The sequence below is a fragment of the Leptopilina boulardi genome, unplaced genomic scaffold (assembly GCF_019393585.1).
Source record: "Leptopilina boulardi isolate dan_hultmark-lab unplaced genomic scaffold, ZJU_Lbou_2.1 LbouV2_119, whole genome shotgun sequence".
NCBI classification, from domain to species: Eukaryota; Metazoa; Arthropoda; class Insecta; order Hymenoptera; family Figitidae; genus Leptopilina; species Leptopilina boulardi.
Window position 1 is genome coordinate 165,713 of NW_026137662.1, and position 15,303 is coordinate 181,015.

The 15,303-nt window shown below is 31.3% G+C and overlaps 1 protein-coding gene across 1 annotated transcript in view; it reads right to left on the minus strand.

Annotated features, from left to right (window-relative positions):
- The window catches only part of LOC127283820 (pikachurin), an 84,850-nt gene that overhangs the window by 5,879 nt on the left and 63,668 nt on the right, over nt 1–15,303 (minus strand). The window contains exons 11-14 of the mRNA XM_051308915.1: nt 3,562–3,811; nt 1,749–2,068; nt 280–525; nt 107–210 (exon numbers count right to left, since the gene is read on the minus strand). Coding sequence (XP_051164872.1) covers nt 107–210; nt 280–525; nt 1,749–2,068; nt 3,562–3,811 — 920 coding nt within the window. The remainder of the gene's footprint in view (nt 1–106; nt 211–279; nt 526–1,748; nt 2,069–3,561; nt 3,812–15,303) is intronic.

Sequence of the window (15,303 nt, forward strand, 5' to 3'; positions counted from 1 at the left end):
TTAAATATGAAAAATTATTGAAATTAGATAAATAAATAATTTATTTATTAAATAAATATTAAATAAAAAATTAAGTTCATAATAATTAAAAAATAAATATACACACCTATAAAGAGACCCGAATCAGTATTCAATTGTCGCAATTGACCGGGAGATGAGACAGAAACTCCAGGTCCACTGTCGACAATAAGAGACGACCATTGTTCATTCCTGCAAAAAAAAATGAATAATTAACGTTGGGTTAAAGAAAAATAAGAAAAAAAATTAGAAAAAATTTACCTGACGGCTCTAATTCGATGCCATAAATCGTCATCTAATCTAGTGAGATTATATCTAACTTCAGCTTCACCTGATCCAAGATTGTAGGATAATGTGAGAAATCCTTGATCGAGAGCAAGTGACAAAAAATCATTATTTGGATCCTCATCTTCTAAAGGATCCGATTGTCGACCACTCCACAATAAAAGACCATTACTGCTACTTGTCCTAAACCTCATATTTATATCCACTCTGTAGCTGATAATCCTAAAAAAAATTTTTCTCAATATCCAATAATGAATACTATAAAATATTTGGATAAATCCATTCATTTTTTTTATTACAAATATTTTCAGGAATCAAAAAATAATTAATCTGTAATTTTTCTTTTTTTTTTGCTTAAAATTAAATTATATTAAAAATTAAATAATATTAAACATTAAATTATTAAAAATTAAATTAAAAATTATATGAAAATAAATATTAATTATATAGATAAAAATATATTAAATTCTCATTTATTTAATTTCGAAATAAGATGGAAAAATTCGTGTAAAAAAGACATTTTTGTGATTTGTCCCACGCTTAAAATACATAAATTAAGATGCTTTCGTATACAGGTAAACTAATCAATTAAAATTAAATTTACACAAAAGGAGAGTAATTTTCCAGCTCAACGAGAAATCTAATTAACCATCAAGAGAGTATATAGAGATAAGGGTGAGAGAAAGGACTTGCAAGCTTTAATCGAATTGTAGACAAAATTGAATAAAAGGGTTGATTCTAACTAATTTTATATACATTACATATTGAATCAAAAAAAAAAAAAAGAAAGGGGGCGAATAAATCCTTTTCATCACTATAAACATCTTATTTTTATCTATTTTTCCATTCAATTATTAAATGTAAGAAAAATTCCTTGCAAATTTTTTTGATACAGTTTTTGATCATTCTTGTTCAAAGAAATATTTACAATTTATTCAAATTTTTGTGCCAATAGTAGACTATTAAAAATTTTTTTTTAAGAAAATAAATATGTATGTAATGACTAATTAGTAATAATATAAAAATAAAGAACAAAAAGCAAATATGATTGACATTTTTCATATATTGTAATTTAATACAGAAATTAACGAATAAGAAAAAGACGATACAAAAAAAATTTTTTCTCTCGATATTTAAAAAAAAAAACAATAAAGGTGGAAAATAGCTTAGCTGACCTGGAAAATTCACAGCAATATTGAAGAAAGCATATGATATCACGATGACTCTTGAGAAATCGATTTAAAAAGTAAAAAATAGCGTTAAGAAAAATGCTACCCCTTTTAATATTTTTTTTTATATGAAATTACAATCGATTAACTATAATTCCTTGCAATTATTAGTTATGCCGATTCAATTAAATAATAAATTTAAAAAAAAGATAAATCGAAAAAAAATCCGATGAAATTTTCTTTTTAAATATTTTCAGAGAGGATTGTTTTTTTTACCTTTTCATAGTGTCAGCATCATTATAATGTAGATAACTTTCGGTGCCGGTGAAACTTGGTACGGATTTATCCTGTTGTGTGTGCCCTTGGGATGAAGACGACGATGATGATGATACAATAATATTGGATTTTGTCGGTGAAGTTATTGAGGCGATATATTCGTTTGTCGATGGGCATGGATGTGGCATTCCTGGTCGACATCTGCAGGTGAATCTTTCTCTCATTGGACGACATTCAGCATCACCACAAGGTCTAGCCTCACAAGCATGTCCGCAATTTCCTACGTTCACACCACCCAAAGCTTCAGCGAGAATTCCAACCTATTCAAAATCACAAAGTCTATTATTCCAGTCTCACTCAATTTTCATAGACTCCCCTCTCTCTCTTTACAATAAATTTTTTTTAGTTTCTTAAAAAAACTAAAAAAAAGAATAATTATCAAGAATTAATTTAAATAATTCCCAAAACATAAGTGAATTAAATTTGTAAATAATTTCTATTCAAAATAAAAATTTCAAAATTTTTGAATTAAAAATTTTAAAAGCATTAAAAAATTAATTATTCGCGGTTGAATTAAAGCACATTTGTTGTTAAAGCAAATTTATAATTTATACAAAGTTGTAATAATATCTCGGGGGCTAGAAATTTGGAATATTAATTACCTTCCAGTTGAAGTTTATTATTAATTAGCTTATCAGTTATTAACAAATGAATACTTGTATAATTAAATTTAACTGAATTATTTATTAATTAAAAATTATAAATTTAATATAATTATTTTTATAATATTAAATATGTAATTATATTTTTAACTATGTTCGTAAATATTTAATTATATTTTTAAATATTGAATTACATTTAATTATTCAAATATATAAAAAAATTATGTAATTTACTAATTTACATAATTTTAAAATTTTAGGCAAATTCGATATCATTTTTCTGCGTTTATATATCGAAAAATTTATTCTGAATGGTTCTCAAGAAGATATAAAACTTTTAATAAAAGAATCTTTTAGACACTTCTTTACCAGTTAACGATTAAAGTTCAACTTCAAAGTGGGCGAGTTTAATGTTTAAAAATTCAAATCCGGAAACGTTAAGAATTTAAAGGATGAAATTTCTGGAAAGAGTGTAATATTGAATGTGATTTAAAAATAAAAATTTCAAATCACATTCAATTACAATTCTCAAATATTTACGTTAAATATATTATTTTCCACTATAGTGAGTGAAAAAAAAAATGTAGAATTATAAAATTTTAGTACTGAAAAATGGAAAAAATATATAAATTTTTATAAAAACAAATTAATGTCATAACAATTAATTGTAATTATCAATTGCAATTGAAGAGAAAAAAAAGTATACAACGAGAAAAAAATATTAAAAATGAAAAATTATTAAGACTGAAATTAAAAAATAGAAAATTTAAAAAATTTCAACGACAACTAGGTATAAGAAATGTTTCAACGACAACAAAATGAAAAGTAATAAATTTTTTACTTTCGAATGAAAGGCTTTTAATTCCTCCATGCGCTTTAAAGCTGAAAGTGTGTTAAAATTTAAAAACATCCAAGTTAAAAGCATTGAGAACTCAATTTTAATAAAAATGTCCCCCATTTTAAAAATGGAATTTCCCAAAAAAATGCATGGGTTTCAAATAAATTCTCGAAATATAAAATACTCTCCTTCTTTGTTTCGCATATAAATAAACTTTTTTGAAAGTACAAATATGGAGTTTCTCAAAAATAAAAGTAAAAGGAAAACAGAAAATTGGTTTAAAAGACAGAAATATTGCAAAAACGTGACTTACTTCTCGACGATTTAGAATAACAGTTTGTATGCAGCCAACAAAGCTTGACTTAGTTTTCATTTTTGGGGAATAAATTTCTGAAGATGGAGCACCGCCTAAATAGAGATTCAGGGGCAACGACAATTGGGTGAATGCTCCTGGTGCAAGGATTTCTTGCGCAGGTTCCTCCTCAATTTCCAAAGACGCAAGACGTCCGGTTCTTGAGACTCTCACTTCCACCCATTCGCCCATTTTCACAGGTGACTCGCTCCTAAAAGAAAAGAAAAATTTTATTTAATACAAAAAAAATTCCAAACTATTCTTTAATAAATTTCATTAAAATTTTTATTAAATTTATTAAAATTAGAGAAACATTTTATTCGCATTTATTTGAGACAAATAAAAATATGTTTGTTATAAAAATATAACTTTTTATTTGTTTCAAAATAAAAAATTTCAATTAGCACAAATAAAAAATTATTTAAGTAGCGCAAAATAAATTTTTTTTTAAACCAAATGAAATTTAGTAAAAACAAATAAATATATATTTATTGACTATGAGACAAATATATCATTTCTCTGCGGGTGCACTTATTACACTAATTTTATTTAGTATTTTTAATAATTTATACATGAAAATTATTAAACTGTAAAATGTATAAATATTACGATACAAAATATTAAAATGTAAAATACTGGGTACATAATGGAAAAATATGATAATCGAAAACATAAGTTTTCCAGGAAACTATCTCGTTTATTGAAATATTAAAAACTTCAAAGTTGAAATGAGAGTTTTTTTTCGAAGGGAAAGAGGAAAGAAAAATTTGATGATAAAAATAATAAAAAAAAAATACTTTCTTTTTAATAAAAAAATTTTCCATAATTTATATATAAGAAAAGACGTGAAACACTAAAAAGCAAGCAGAATTAATATAAAGACTCGAAAAATGGCTTATCTTAAGCCTCGATTCATCTTTCAACGCTCTAAACTTCCCTTTGAAGAAGTTCCATTATAACCGTCCGACCGTAAACCTACTTATACTACTGGCATGCCTTGAGGCTCGCTAATCCTAAAATGAAATTATTAATAAAGGCTTTCCGCTTTGCAGAAAGTGAATATGAAAAGGTGGAAGGAAGATACCACTCTCCTTTTCTCTCTCTCTCGTTCTTTGCAAGCAAATAAAATATTTACAAATTTTAGACTAATTGCTGCCTAATTGTTTTTCGAGGCTTTTTAAAAATTCATATGAATTTTAATAGCACTGCGTATAAATCCTTGTTCAATATTCAAATGGTTTACCAGCCATGAATATCTCCTGTCCTTTCGCATATTATAAATTATTCATTTTCACATCAATATTTTATTTCAAAAACACTCATATTTATAATTCTCCAAAAAAGTCACTTTTGACAATCAAACTTTTTCTTTTTTAAATTATAAATAAATTTTTTTCGTATTAATCTCTTTATTAGTAATTACAAACAATTAATCAATAAGTATACGAAATTTAATTGTTGAAATCAACGCAACAAAATTATTATCACTGCAAATAACTAAAAACAGACTTTTTCAAAATAATTAATAGTTATAAAAATAAATTCATTAATTTATTTAACGAAATATTTTTAAAAATTTTATGAAAGAATAAAAAAAACAATTCATTTGAACATCATGTATGGCGCACTTTTTGATTGGTCCAGTGGATGCTGAGCTAAACTAGAAAACAAATTCGGAAAAATTTTTGAAAAATTAAATTCGCGAGATAATCGTTCGGGAATACCGCTATAGTGATTAGAAGAAAGTTCTGAACAAAAAATGTATGGCGCACTTTTTGATTGGTCCAGTGGATGCTGAGCTAAACTAGAAAACAAATTCAGAAAAATTTTCGAAAAATTAAATTCGCGAGATAATCGTTCGGGAATACCACCAACAAAATAGGGAAAAAGTTTCGAACAAAAAATGTATGGCGCACTTTTTGATTGGTCCAGGGGATGCTGAGCTAAACTAGAAAACAAATTCGGAAAAATTTTCGAAAAATTAAATTCGCGAGATAATCGTTCGGGAATACCACCAACAAAATAGGGAAAAAGTTTCGAACAAAAAATGTATGGCGCACTTTTTGATTGGTCTAGTGGATGCTGAGCTACACTCACTAAAACTGGGAAAAAATTTTCGGAAAAAAAAATTTGCCAGATAATGACTCGGGAATAATGCCAAAAAATTGAGCAAAAAGTCTCGAACAAAAAATGTATGGCGCACTTTTTGATTGGTCCAGCGGATGCTGAGCTACACTCACTAAAACTGGGAAAAAATTTTCGAAAAAAAAAATTTGCCAGATAATGACTCGGGAATAATGCCAAGTTCTTTAGCAAAAAGTAGCGAACAAAAAATGTATGGCGCACTTTTTGATTGGTCCAGTGGATGCTGAGCTAAACTAGAAAACAAATTCGGAAAAATTTTCGAAAAATTAAATTCGCGAGATAATCGTTCGGGAATACCACCAACAAAATAGGGAAAAAGTTTCGAACAAAAAATGTATGGCGCACTTTTTGATTGGTCCAGGGGATGCTGAGCTAAACTAGAAAACAAATTCGGAAAAATTTTCGAAAAATTAAATTCGCGAGATAATCGTTCGGGAATACCACCAACAAAATAGGGAAAAAGTTTCGAACAAAAAATGTATGGCGCACTTTTTGATTGGTCTAGTGGATGCTGAGCTACACTCACTAAAACTGGGAAAAAATTTTCGGAAAAAAAAATTTGCCAGATAATGACTCGGGAATAATGCCAAAAAATTGAGCAAAAAGTCTCGAACAAAAAATGTATGGCGCACTTTTTGATTGGTCCAGCGGATGCTGAGCTACACTCACTAAAACTGGGAAAAAATTTTCGAAAAAAAAAATTTGCCAGATAATGACTCGGGAATAATGCCAAGTTCTTTAGCAAAAAGTAGCGAACAAAAAATGTATGGCGCACTTTTTGATTGGTCCAGTGGATGCTGAGCTAAACTAGAAAACAAATTCGGAAAAATTTTCGAAAAATTAAATTCGCGAGATAATCGTTCGGGAATACCGCCAAATTCTTTAGCAAAAAGTAGCGAACAAAAAATGTATAGAGCACTTTTTGATTGGTCCAGTGGATGCTGAGCTAAACTAGAAAACAAATTCGGAAAAATTTCGAAAAATTAAATTCGCGAGATAATTGTTCGGGAATACCGCCAAATTCTTTAGCAAAAAGTAGCGAACAAAAAATGTATGGCGCACTTTTTGATTGGTCCAGTGGATGCTGAGCTAAACTAGAAAACAAATTCGGAAAAATTTCGAAAAATTAAATTCGCGAGATAAGCGTTCGGGAATACCGCCAAATTCTTTAGCAAAAAGTAGCGAACAAAAAATGTATGGCGCACTTTTTGATTGGTCCAGTGGATGCTGAGCTAAACTAGAAAACAAATTCGGAAAAATTTTTGAAAAATTAAATTCGCGAGATAATCGTTCGGGAATACCGCCATAGTGATTAGAAGAAAGTTCTGAACAAAAAATGTATGGCGCACTTTTTGATTGGTCCAGCGGATGCTGAGCTAAACAAGAAAACAAATTCGGAAAAATTTTCGAAAAATTAAATTCGCGAGATAATCGTTCGGGAATACCGCCAAATTCTTTAGCAAAAAGTAGCGAACAAAAAATGTATGGCGCACTTTTTGATTGGTCCAGTGGATGCTGAGCTACACTCACTAAAACTGGGAAAAAATTTTCGGAAAAAAAAATTTGCCAGATAATGACTCGGGAATAATGCCAAAAAATTGAGCAAAAAGTCTCGAACAAAAAATGTATGGCGCACTTTTTGATTGGTCCAGCGGATGCTGAGCTACACTCACTAAAACTGGGAAAAAATTTTCGAAAAAAAAAACTTGCCAGATAATGACTCGGGAATAATGCCAAAAAATTGAGCAAAAAGTCTCGAACAAAAAATGTATGGCGCACTTTTTGATTGGTCCAGTGGATGCTGAGCTAAACTAGAAAACAAATTCGGAAAAATTTCGAAAAATTAAATTCGCGAGATAATTGTTCGGGAATACCGCCAAATTCTTTAGCAAAAAGTAGCGAACAAAAAATGTATGGGGCACTTTTTGATTGGTCCAGTGGATGCTGAGCTAAACTAGAAAACAAATTCGGAAAAATTTCGAAAAATTAAATTCGCGAGATAAGCGTTCGGGAATACCGCCAAATTCTTTAGCAAAAAGTAGCGAACAAAAAATGTATGGCGCACTTTTTGATTGGTCCAGTGGATGCTGAGCTAAACTAGAAAACAAATTCGGAAAAATTTTTGAAAAATTAAATTCGCGAGATAATCGTTCGGGAATACCGCCATAGTGATTAGAAGAAAGTTCTGAACAAAAAATGTATGGCGCACTTTTTGATTGGTCCAGTGGATGCTGAGCTAAACTAGAAAACAAATTCGGAAAATTTTCGAAAAATTAAATTCGCGAGATAATCGTTCGGAAATACCGCCAAATTCTTTAGCAAAAAGTAGCGAACAAAAAATGTATGGCGCACTTTTTGATTGGTCCAGCGGATGCTGAGCTACACTCACTAAAACTGGGAAAAAATTTTCGAAAAAAAAACTTGCCAGATAATGACTCGGGAATAATGCCAAATAATTGAGCAAAAAGTCTTGAACAAAAAATGTATGGCGCACTTTTTGATTGGTCCAGCGGATGCTGAGCTACACTCACTAAAACTGGGAAAAAATTTTCGAAAAAAAAAATTTGCCAGATAATGACTCGGGAATAATGCCAAGTTCTTTAGCAAAAAGTAGCAAACAAAAAATGTATGGCGCACTTTTTGATTGGTCCAGTGGATGCTGAGCTAAACTAGAAAACAAATTCGGAAAAATTTTTGAAAAATTAAATTCGCGAGATAATCGTTCGGGAATACCGCCATAGTGATTAGAAGAAAGTTCTGAACAAAAAATGTATGGCGCACTTTTTGATTGTTCCAGCGGATGCTGAGCTAAACAAGAAAACAAATTCGGAAAAATTTTCGAAAAATTAAATTCGCGAGATAATCGTTCGGGAATACCGCCAAATTCTTTAGCAAAAAGTAGCGAACAAAAAATGTATGGCGCACTTTTTGATTGGTCCAGCGGATGCTGAGGTACACTCACTAAAACTGGGAAAAAATTTTCGAAAAAAAAAATTTGCCAGATAATGACTCGGGAATAATGCCAAAAAATTGAGCAAAAAGTCTCGAACAAAAAATGTTTGGCGCACTTTTTGATTGGTCCAGCGGATGCTGAGCTACACTCACTAAAACAGGGAAAAAATTTTCGGAAAAAAAATTTGCCAGATAATGACTCGGGAATAATGCCAAAAAATTGAGCAAAAAGTCTCGAACAAAAAATGTATGGCGCACTTTTTGATTGGTCCAGCGGATGCTGAGCTACACTCACTAAAACTGGGAAAAAATTTTCGAAAAAAAAACTTGCCAGATAATGACTCGGGAATAATGCCAAATAATTGAGCAAAAAGTCTTGAACAAAAAATGTATGGCGCACTTTTTGATTGGTCCAGCGGATGCTGAGCTACACTCACTAAAACTGGGAAAAAATTTTCGAAAAAAAAAATTTGCCAGATAATGACTCGGGAATAATGCCAAATTCTTTAGCAAAAAGTAGCAAACAAAAAATGTATGGCGCACTTTTTGATTGGTCCAGTGGATGCTGAGCTAAACTAGAAAACAAATTCGGAAAAATTTTTGAAAAATTAAATTCGCGAGATAATCGTTCGGGAATACCGCCATAGTGATTAGAAGAAAGTTCTGAACAAAAAATGTATGGCGCACTTTTTGATTGGTCCAGCGGATGCTGAGCTAAACAAGAAAACAAATTCGGAAAAATTTTCGAAAAATTAAATTCGCGAGATAATCGTTCGGGAATACCGCCAAATTCTTTAGCAAAAAGTAGCGAACAAAAAATGTATGGCGCACTTTTTGATTGGTCCAGTGGATGCTGAGCTACACTCACTACAACTGGGAAAAAATTTTCGGAAAAAAAAATTTGCCAGATAATGACTCGGGAATAATGCCAAAAAATTGAGCAAAAAGTCTCGAACAAAAAATGTATGGCGCACTTTTTGATTGGTCCAGCGGAAGCTGAGCTACACACACTAAAACTGGGAAAAAATTTTCGAAAAAAAAACTTGCCAGATAATGACTCGGGAATAATGCCAAATTCTTTAGCAAAAAGTAGCGAACAAAAAATGTATGGCGCACTTTTTGATTGGTCCAGCGGATGCTGAGCTACACTCACTAAAACTGGGAAAAAATTTTCGAAAAAAAAACTTGCCAGATAATGACTCGGGAATAATGCCAAATAATTGAGCAAAAAGTCTTGAACAAAAAATGTATGGCGCACTTTTTGATTGGTCCAGCGGATGCTGAGCTACACTCACTAAAACTGGGAAAAAATTTTCGAAAAAAAAAATTTGCCAGATAATGACTCGGGAATAATGCCAAATTCTTTAGCAAAAAGTAGCAAACAAAAAATGTATGGCGCACTTTTTGATTGGTCCAGTGGATGCTGAGCTAAACTAGAAAACAAATTCGGAAAAATTTTTGAAAAATTAAATTCGCGAGATAATCGTTCGGGAATACCGCCATAGTGATTAGAAGAAAGTTCTGAACAAAAAATGTATGGCGCACTTTTTGATTGGTCCAGCGGATGCTGAGCTAAACAAGAAAACAAATTCGGAAAAATTTTCGAAAAATTAAATTCGCGAGATAATCGTTCGGGAATACCGCCAAATTCTTTAGCAAAAAGTAGCGAACAAAAAATGTATGTCGCACTTTTTGATTGGTCCAGTGGATGCTGAGCTAAAATAGAAAACAAATTCGGAAAAATTTCGAAAAATTAAATTCGTGAGATTATTGTTCGGGAATACCGCCAAATTCTTTAGCAAAAAGTAGCGAACAAAAAATGTATGGCGCACTTTTTGATTGGTCCAGCGGATGCTGTGCTACACTCAAATAAATTTATGAAAAATTTTCGAAAAATTAAATTTTCAAAATAATCGTTCGGGAACTCCGCCACTAAAATAGGGGAAAAGTTTCGAACAAAAAATGTATGGCGCACTTTTTGATTGGTCCAGTGGATGCTGAGCTACACTCACTAAAACTGGGAAAAAATTTTCGGAAAAAAAAATTTGCCAGATAATGACTCGGGAATAATGCCAAAAAATTGAGCAAAAAGTCTCGAACAAAAAATGTATGGCGCACTTTTTGATTGGTCCAGCGGATGCTGAGCTACACTCACTAAAACTGGGAAAAAATTTTCGAAAAAAAAACTTGCCAGATAATGACTCGGGAATAATGCCAAATAATTGAGCAAAAAGTCTTGAACAAAAAATGTATGGCGCACTTTTTGATTGGTCCAGCGGATGCTGAGCTACACTCACTAAAACTGGGAAAAAATTTTCGAAAAAAAAAATTTGCCAGATAATGACTCGGGAATAATGCCAAATTCTTTAGCAAAAAGTAGCAAACAAAAAATGTATGGCGCACTTTTTGATTGGTCCAGTGGATGCTGAGCTAAACTAGAAAACAAATTCGGAAAAATTTTTGAAAAATTAAATTCGCGAGATAATCGTTCGGGAATACCGCCATAGTGATTAGAAGAAAGTTCTGAACAAAAAATGTATGGCGCACTTTTTGATTGGTCCAGCGGATGCTGAGCTAAACAAGAAAACAAATTCGGAAAAATTTTCGAAAAATTAAATTCGCGAGATAATCGTTCGGGAATACCGCCAAATTCTTTAGCAAAAAGTAGCGAACAAAAAATGTATGGCGCACTTTTTGATTGGTCCAGTGGATGCTGAGCTACACTCACTACAACTGGGAAAAAATTTTCGGAAAAAAAAATTTGCCAGATAATGACTCGGGAATAATGCCAAAAAATTGAGCAAAAAGTCTCGAACAAAAAATGTATGGCGCACTTTTTGATTGGTCCAGCGGAAGCTGAGCTACACACACTAAAACTGGGAAAAAATTTTGGAAAAAAAAACTTGCCAGATAATGACTCGGGAATAATGCCAAATAATTGAGCAAAAAGTCTTAAACAAAAAATGTATGGCGCACTTTTTGATTGGTCCAGTGGATGCTGAGCTAAACTAGAAAACAAATTCGGAAAAATTTCGAAAAATTAAATTCGCGAGATAAGCGTTCGGGAATACCGCCAAATTCTTTAGCAAAAAGTAGCGAACAAAAAATGTATGGCGCACTTTTTGATTGGTCCAGTGGATGCTGAGCTAAACTAGAAAACAAATTCGGAAAAATTTTTGAAAAATTAAATTCGCGAGATAATCGTTCGGGAATACCGCCAAATTCTTTAGCAAAAAGTAGCGAACAAAAAATGTATGTCGCACTTTTTGATTGGTCCAGTGGATGCTGAGCTAAAATAGAAAACAAATTCGGAAAAATTTTCGAAAAATTAAATTCGTGAGATTATTGTTCGGGAATACCGCCAAATTCTTTAGCAAAAAGTAGCGAACAAAAAATGTATGGCGCACTTTTTGATTGGTCCAGCGGATGCTGTGCTACACTCAAATAAATTTATGAAAAATTTTCGAAAAATTAAATTTTCAAAATAATCGTTCGGGAACTCCGCCACTAAAATAGGGAAAAAGTTTCGAACAAAAAATGTATGGCGCACTTTTTGATTGGTCCAGTGGATGCTGAGCTACACTCACTAAAACTGGGAAAAAATTTTCGGAAAAAAAAATTTGCCAGATAATGACTCGGGAATAATGCCAAAAAATTGAGCAAAAAGTCTCGAACAAAAAATGTATGGCGCACTTTTTGATTGGTCCAGCGGATGCTGAGCTACACTCACTAAAACTGGGAAAAAATTTTCGAAAAAAAAACTTGCCAGATAATGACTCGGGAATAATGCCAAATAATTGAGCAAAAAGTCTTGAACAAAAAATGTTTGGCGCACTTTTTGATTGGTCCAGCGGATGCTGAGCTACACTCACTAAAACTGGGAAAAAATTTTCGAAAAAAAAAATTTGCCAGATAATGACTCGGGAATAATGCCAAATTCTTTAGCAAAAAGTAGCAAACAAAAAATGTATGGCGCACTTTTTGATTGGTCCAGTGGATGCTGAGCTAAACTAGAAAACAAATTCGGAAAAATTTTTGAAAAATTAAATTCGCGAGATAATCGTTCGGGAATACCGCCATAGTGATTAGAAGAAAGTTCTGAACAAAAAATGTATGGCGCACTTTTTGATTGCTCCAGCGGATGCTGAGCTAAACAAGAAAACAAATTCGGAAAAATTTTCGAAAAATTAAATTCGCGAGATAATCGTTCGGGAATACCGCCAAATTCTTTAGCAAAAAGTAGCGAACAAAAAATGTATGGCGCACTTTTTGATTGGTCCAGTGGATGCTGAGCTACACTCACTACAACTGGGAAAAAATTTTCGGAAAAAAAAATTTGCCAGATAATGACTCGGGAATAATGCCAAAAAATTGAGCAAAAAGTCTCGAACAAAAAATGTATGGCGCACTTTTTGATTGGTCCAGCGGAAGCTGAGCTACACACACTAAAACTGGGAAAAAATTTTCGAAAAAAAAACTTGCCAGATAATGACTCGGGAATAATGCCAAATAATTGAGCAAAAAGTCTTAAACAAAAAATGTATGGCGCACTTTTTGATTGGTCCAGTGGATGCTGAGCTAAACTAGAAAACAAATTCGGAAAAATTTCGAAAAATTAAATTCGCGAGATAAGCGTTCGGGAATACCGCCAAATTCTTTAGCAAAAAGTAGCGAACAAAAAATGTATGGCGCACTTTTTGATTGGTCCAGTGGATGCTGAGCTAAACTAGAAAACAAATTCGGAAAAATTTCGAAAAATTAAATTCGCGAGATAATCGTTCGGGAATACCACCAATAAAATAGGGAAAAAGTTTTGAACAAAAAATGTATGGCGCACTTTTTGATTGGTCCAGGGGATGCTGAGCTAAACTAGAAAACAAATTGGGAAAAATTTTCGAAAAACTTAATTCGCGAGATAATCGTTCCGGAATACCACCAATAAAATAGGGAAAAAGTTTCGAACAAAAAATGTATGGTGCACTTTTTGATTGGTCCAGCGGATGCTGAGCTACACTCAAAAATAATTTGGAAAAATTTTCAAAAAATTAAATTCGCTAGATAATTGTTCGGGAATACCACCAACAAAATAGGGAAAAAGTTTCGAACAAAAAATGTAAGGCGCACTTTTTGATTGGTCCAGCTGATGCTGAGCTACACTCAAAAATATTTTGGAAAAATTTTCAAAAAATTAAATTCGCTAGATAATCTTTCGGGAATAACGCCATAGTGATTAGAAGAAAGTTCTGAACAAAAAATGTATGGCGCACTTTTTGATTGGTCCAGCGGATGCTGCGCTAGATCAAAATAAATTTTGTGATTTTTTGAAAGGTTGAGAAAATTGCTGGGGAATAGTTTTAAAGTCTTAACCCGGGATTTGTCTTAAAAAAAATTCACATCATTATGTTGAAGTGTATGTAATATATATATATATATATATATATATATATATATATATATTTATATATGTAGTATTTCGTGTATAGTAATTAATAGTTCGTGTAGGGGACATGGTTTTGAAAAAGCAAAGCGTACAAGTGAGAGGTGTGTGCTTTGACCGCAACTCTATGAATTTTTTGTCTAATAAAAGGAGAAATGAAAACTGGATCGAACACGACCCGATTACACGCCAACCTTCCCACATAGTGTGATCTGTACCTATATACGTGACACGTACATATAACGCAGTGCTGATTTCCTTCATGAAAATTCAGACTTTGATTCACGTCAAAACTATCATTGCAACAAAAAACTAAAAACGATCATCTGGTATTAAATTTATTTCTTTTTTTTTGTTTAATCACTCATTACAATTTTTATTAGTTTTGCTGAAAACTAAAAAAAAATCACGTTTATATGAATCCCCTGACATTTATTATTATTATTATTTATATTAATCAGGTGAGAAACACATTCTTTTCTAAAAACTAGTGTAGAAACTATATTTTTTTTTAAAAAAAGCAGAGCAGAGCAGGATTTAAAATTCATATTAGAAGACTCGTTCTCAAATATCCCACTGTCTGTATTAAAGCCATTAACGACGTTAACGTCTATACTGTCTTCACATAATAGAAGAAAAAAGTGACTAAAAAGAAAACTATCGTTGATTGAAATTTTCAACCATAGTAAATTCATAATACATTTAATTATAAATAATTAATTATTAATTAGTTTAATTAAAAAATTTTAAGTTTAAATTTTTTTTTATTTATTTTTTTTACGAGGAAAGTGGTAAAACTGAATTATAATAAAAAAAATAATAATATACGTAATAATAATAAATATCATAAACTACATAAAATATAATTTTTTTCTCCAATAATTTAGTACTTTTTATAAGAAAGGACATTTTTATTTTTGTAAGCCCGTTTACTTATTATATGAAAGTAAAGAAATAATAATAAAATATAAATAATAATAATAATAATACTTTCTCCTTGTTTTTTTTGTCATATTAAATTTTTGTACAAATTTGTTTTTTGTGAAAGAAAATAATCGTACCCTACTTTAGGAACTTTTTTTCTTTTCACCAAAACTTTAACAATTCGAAGCAAATGGGGTCCTGCTGTAAATTGGAGTGTAAATAAATCATTTATGCTCCAGTTTCGA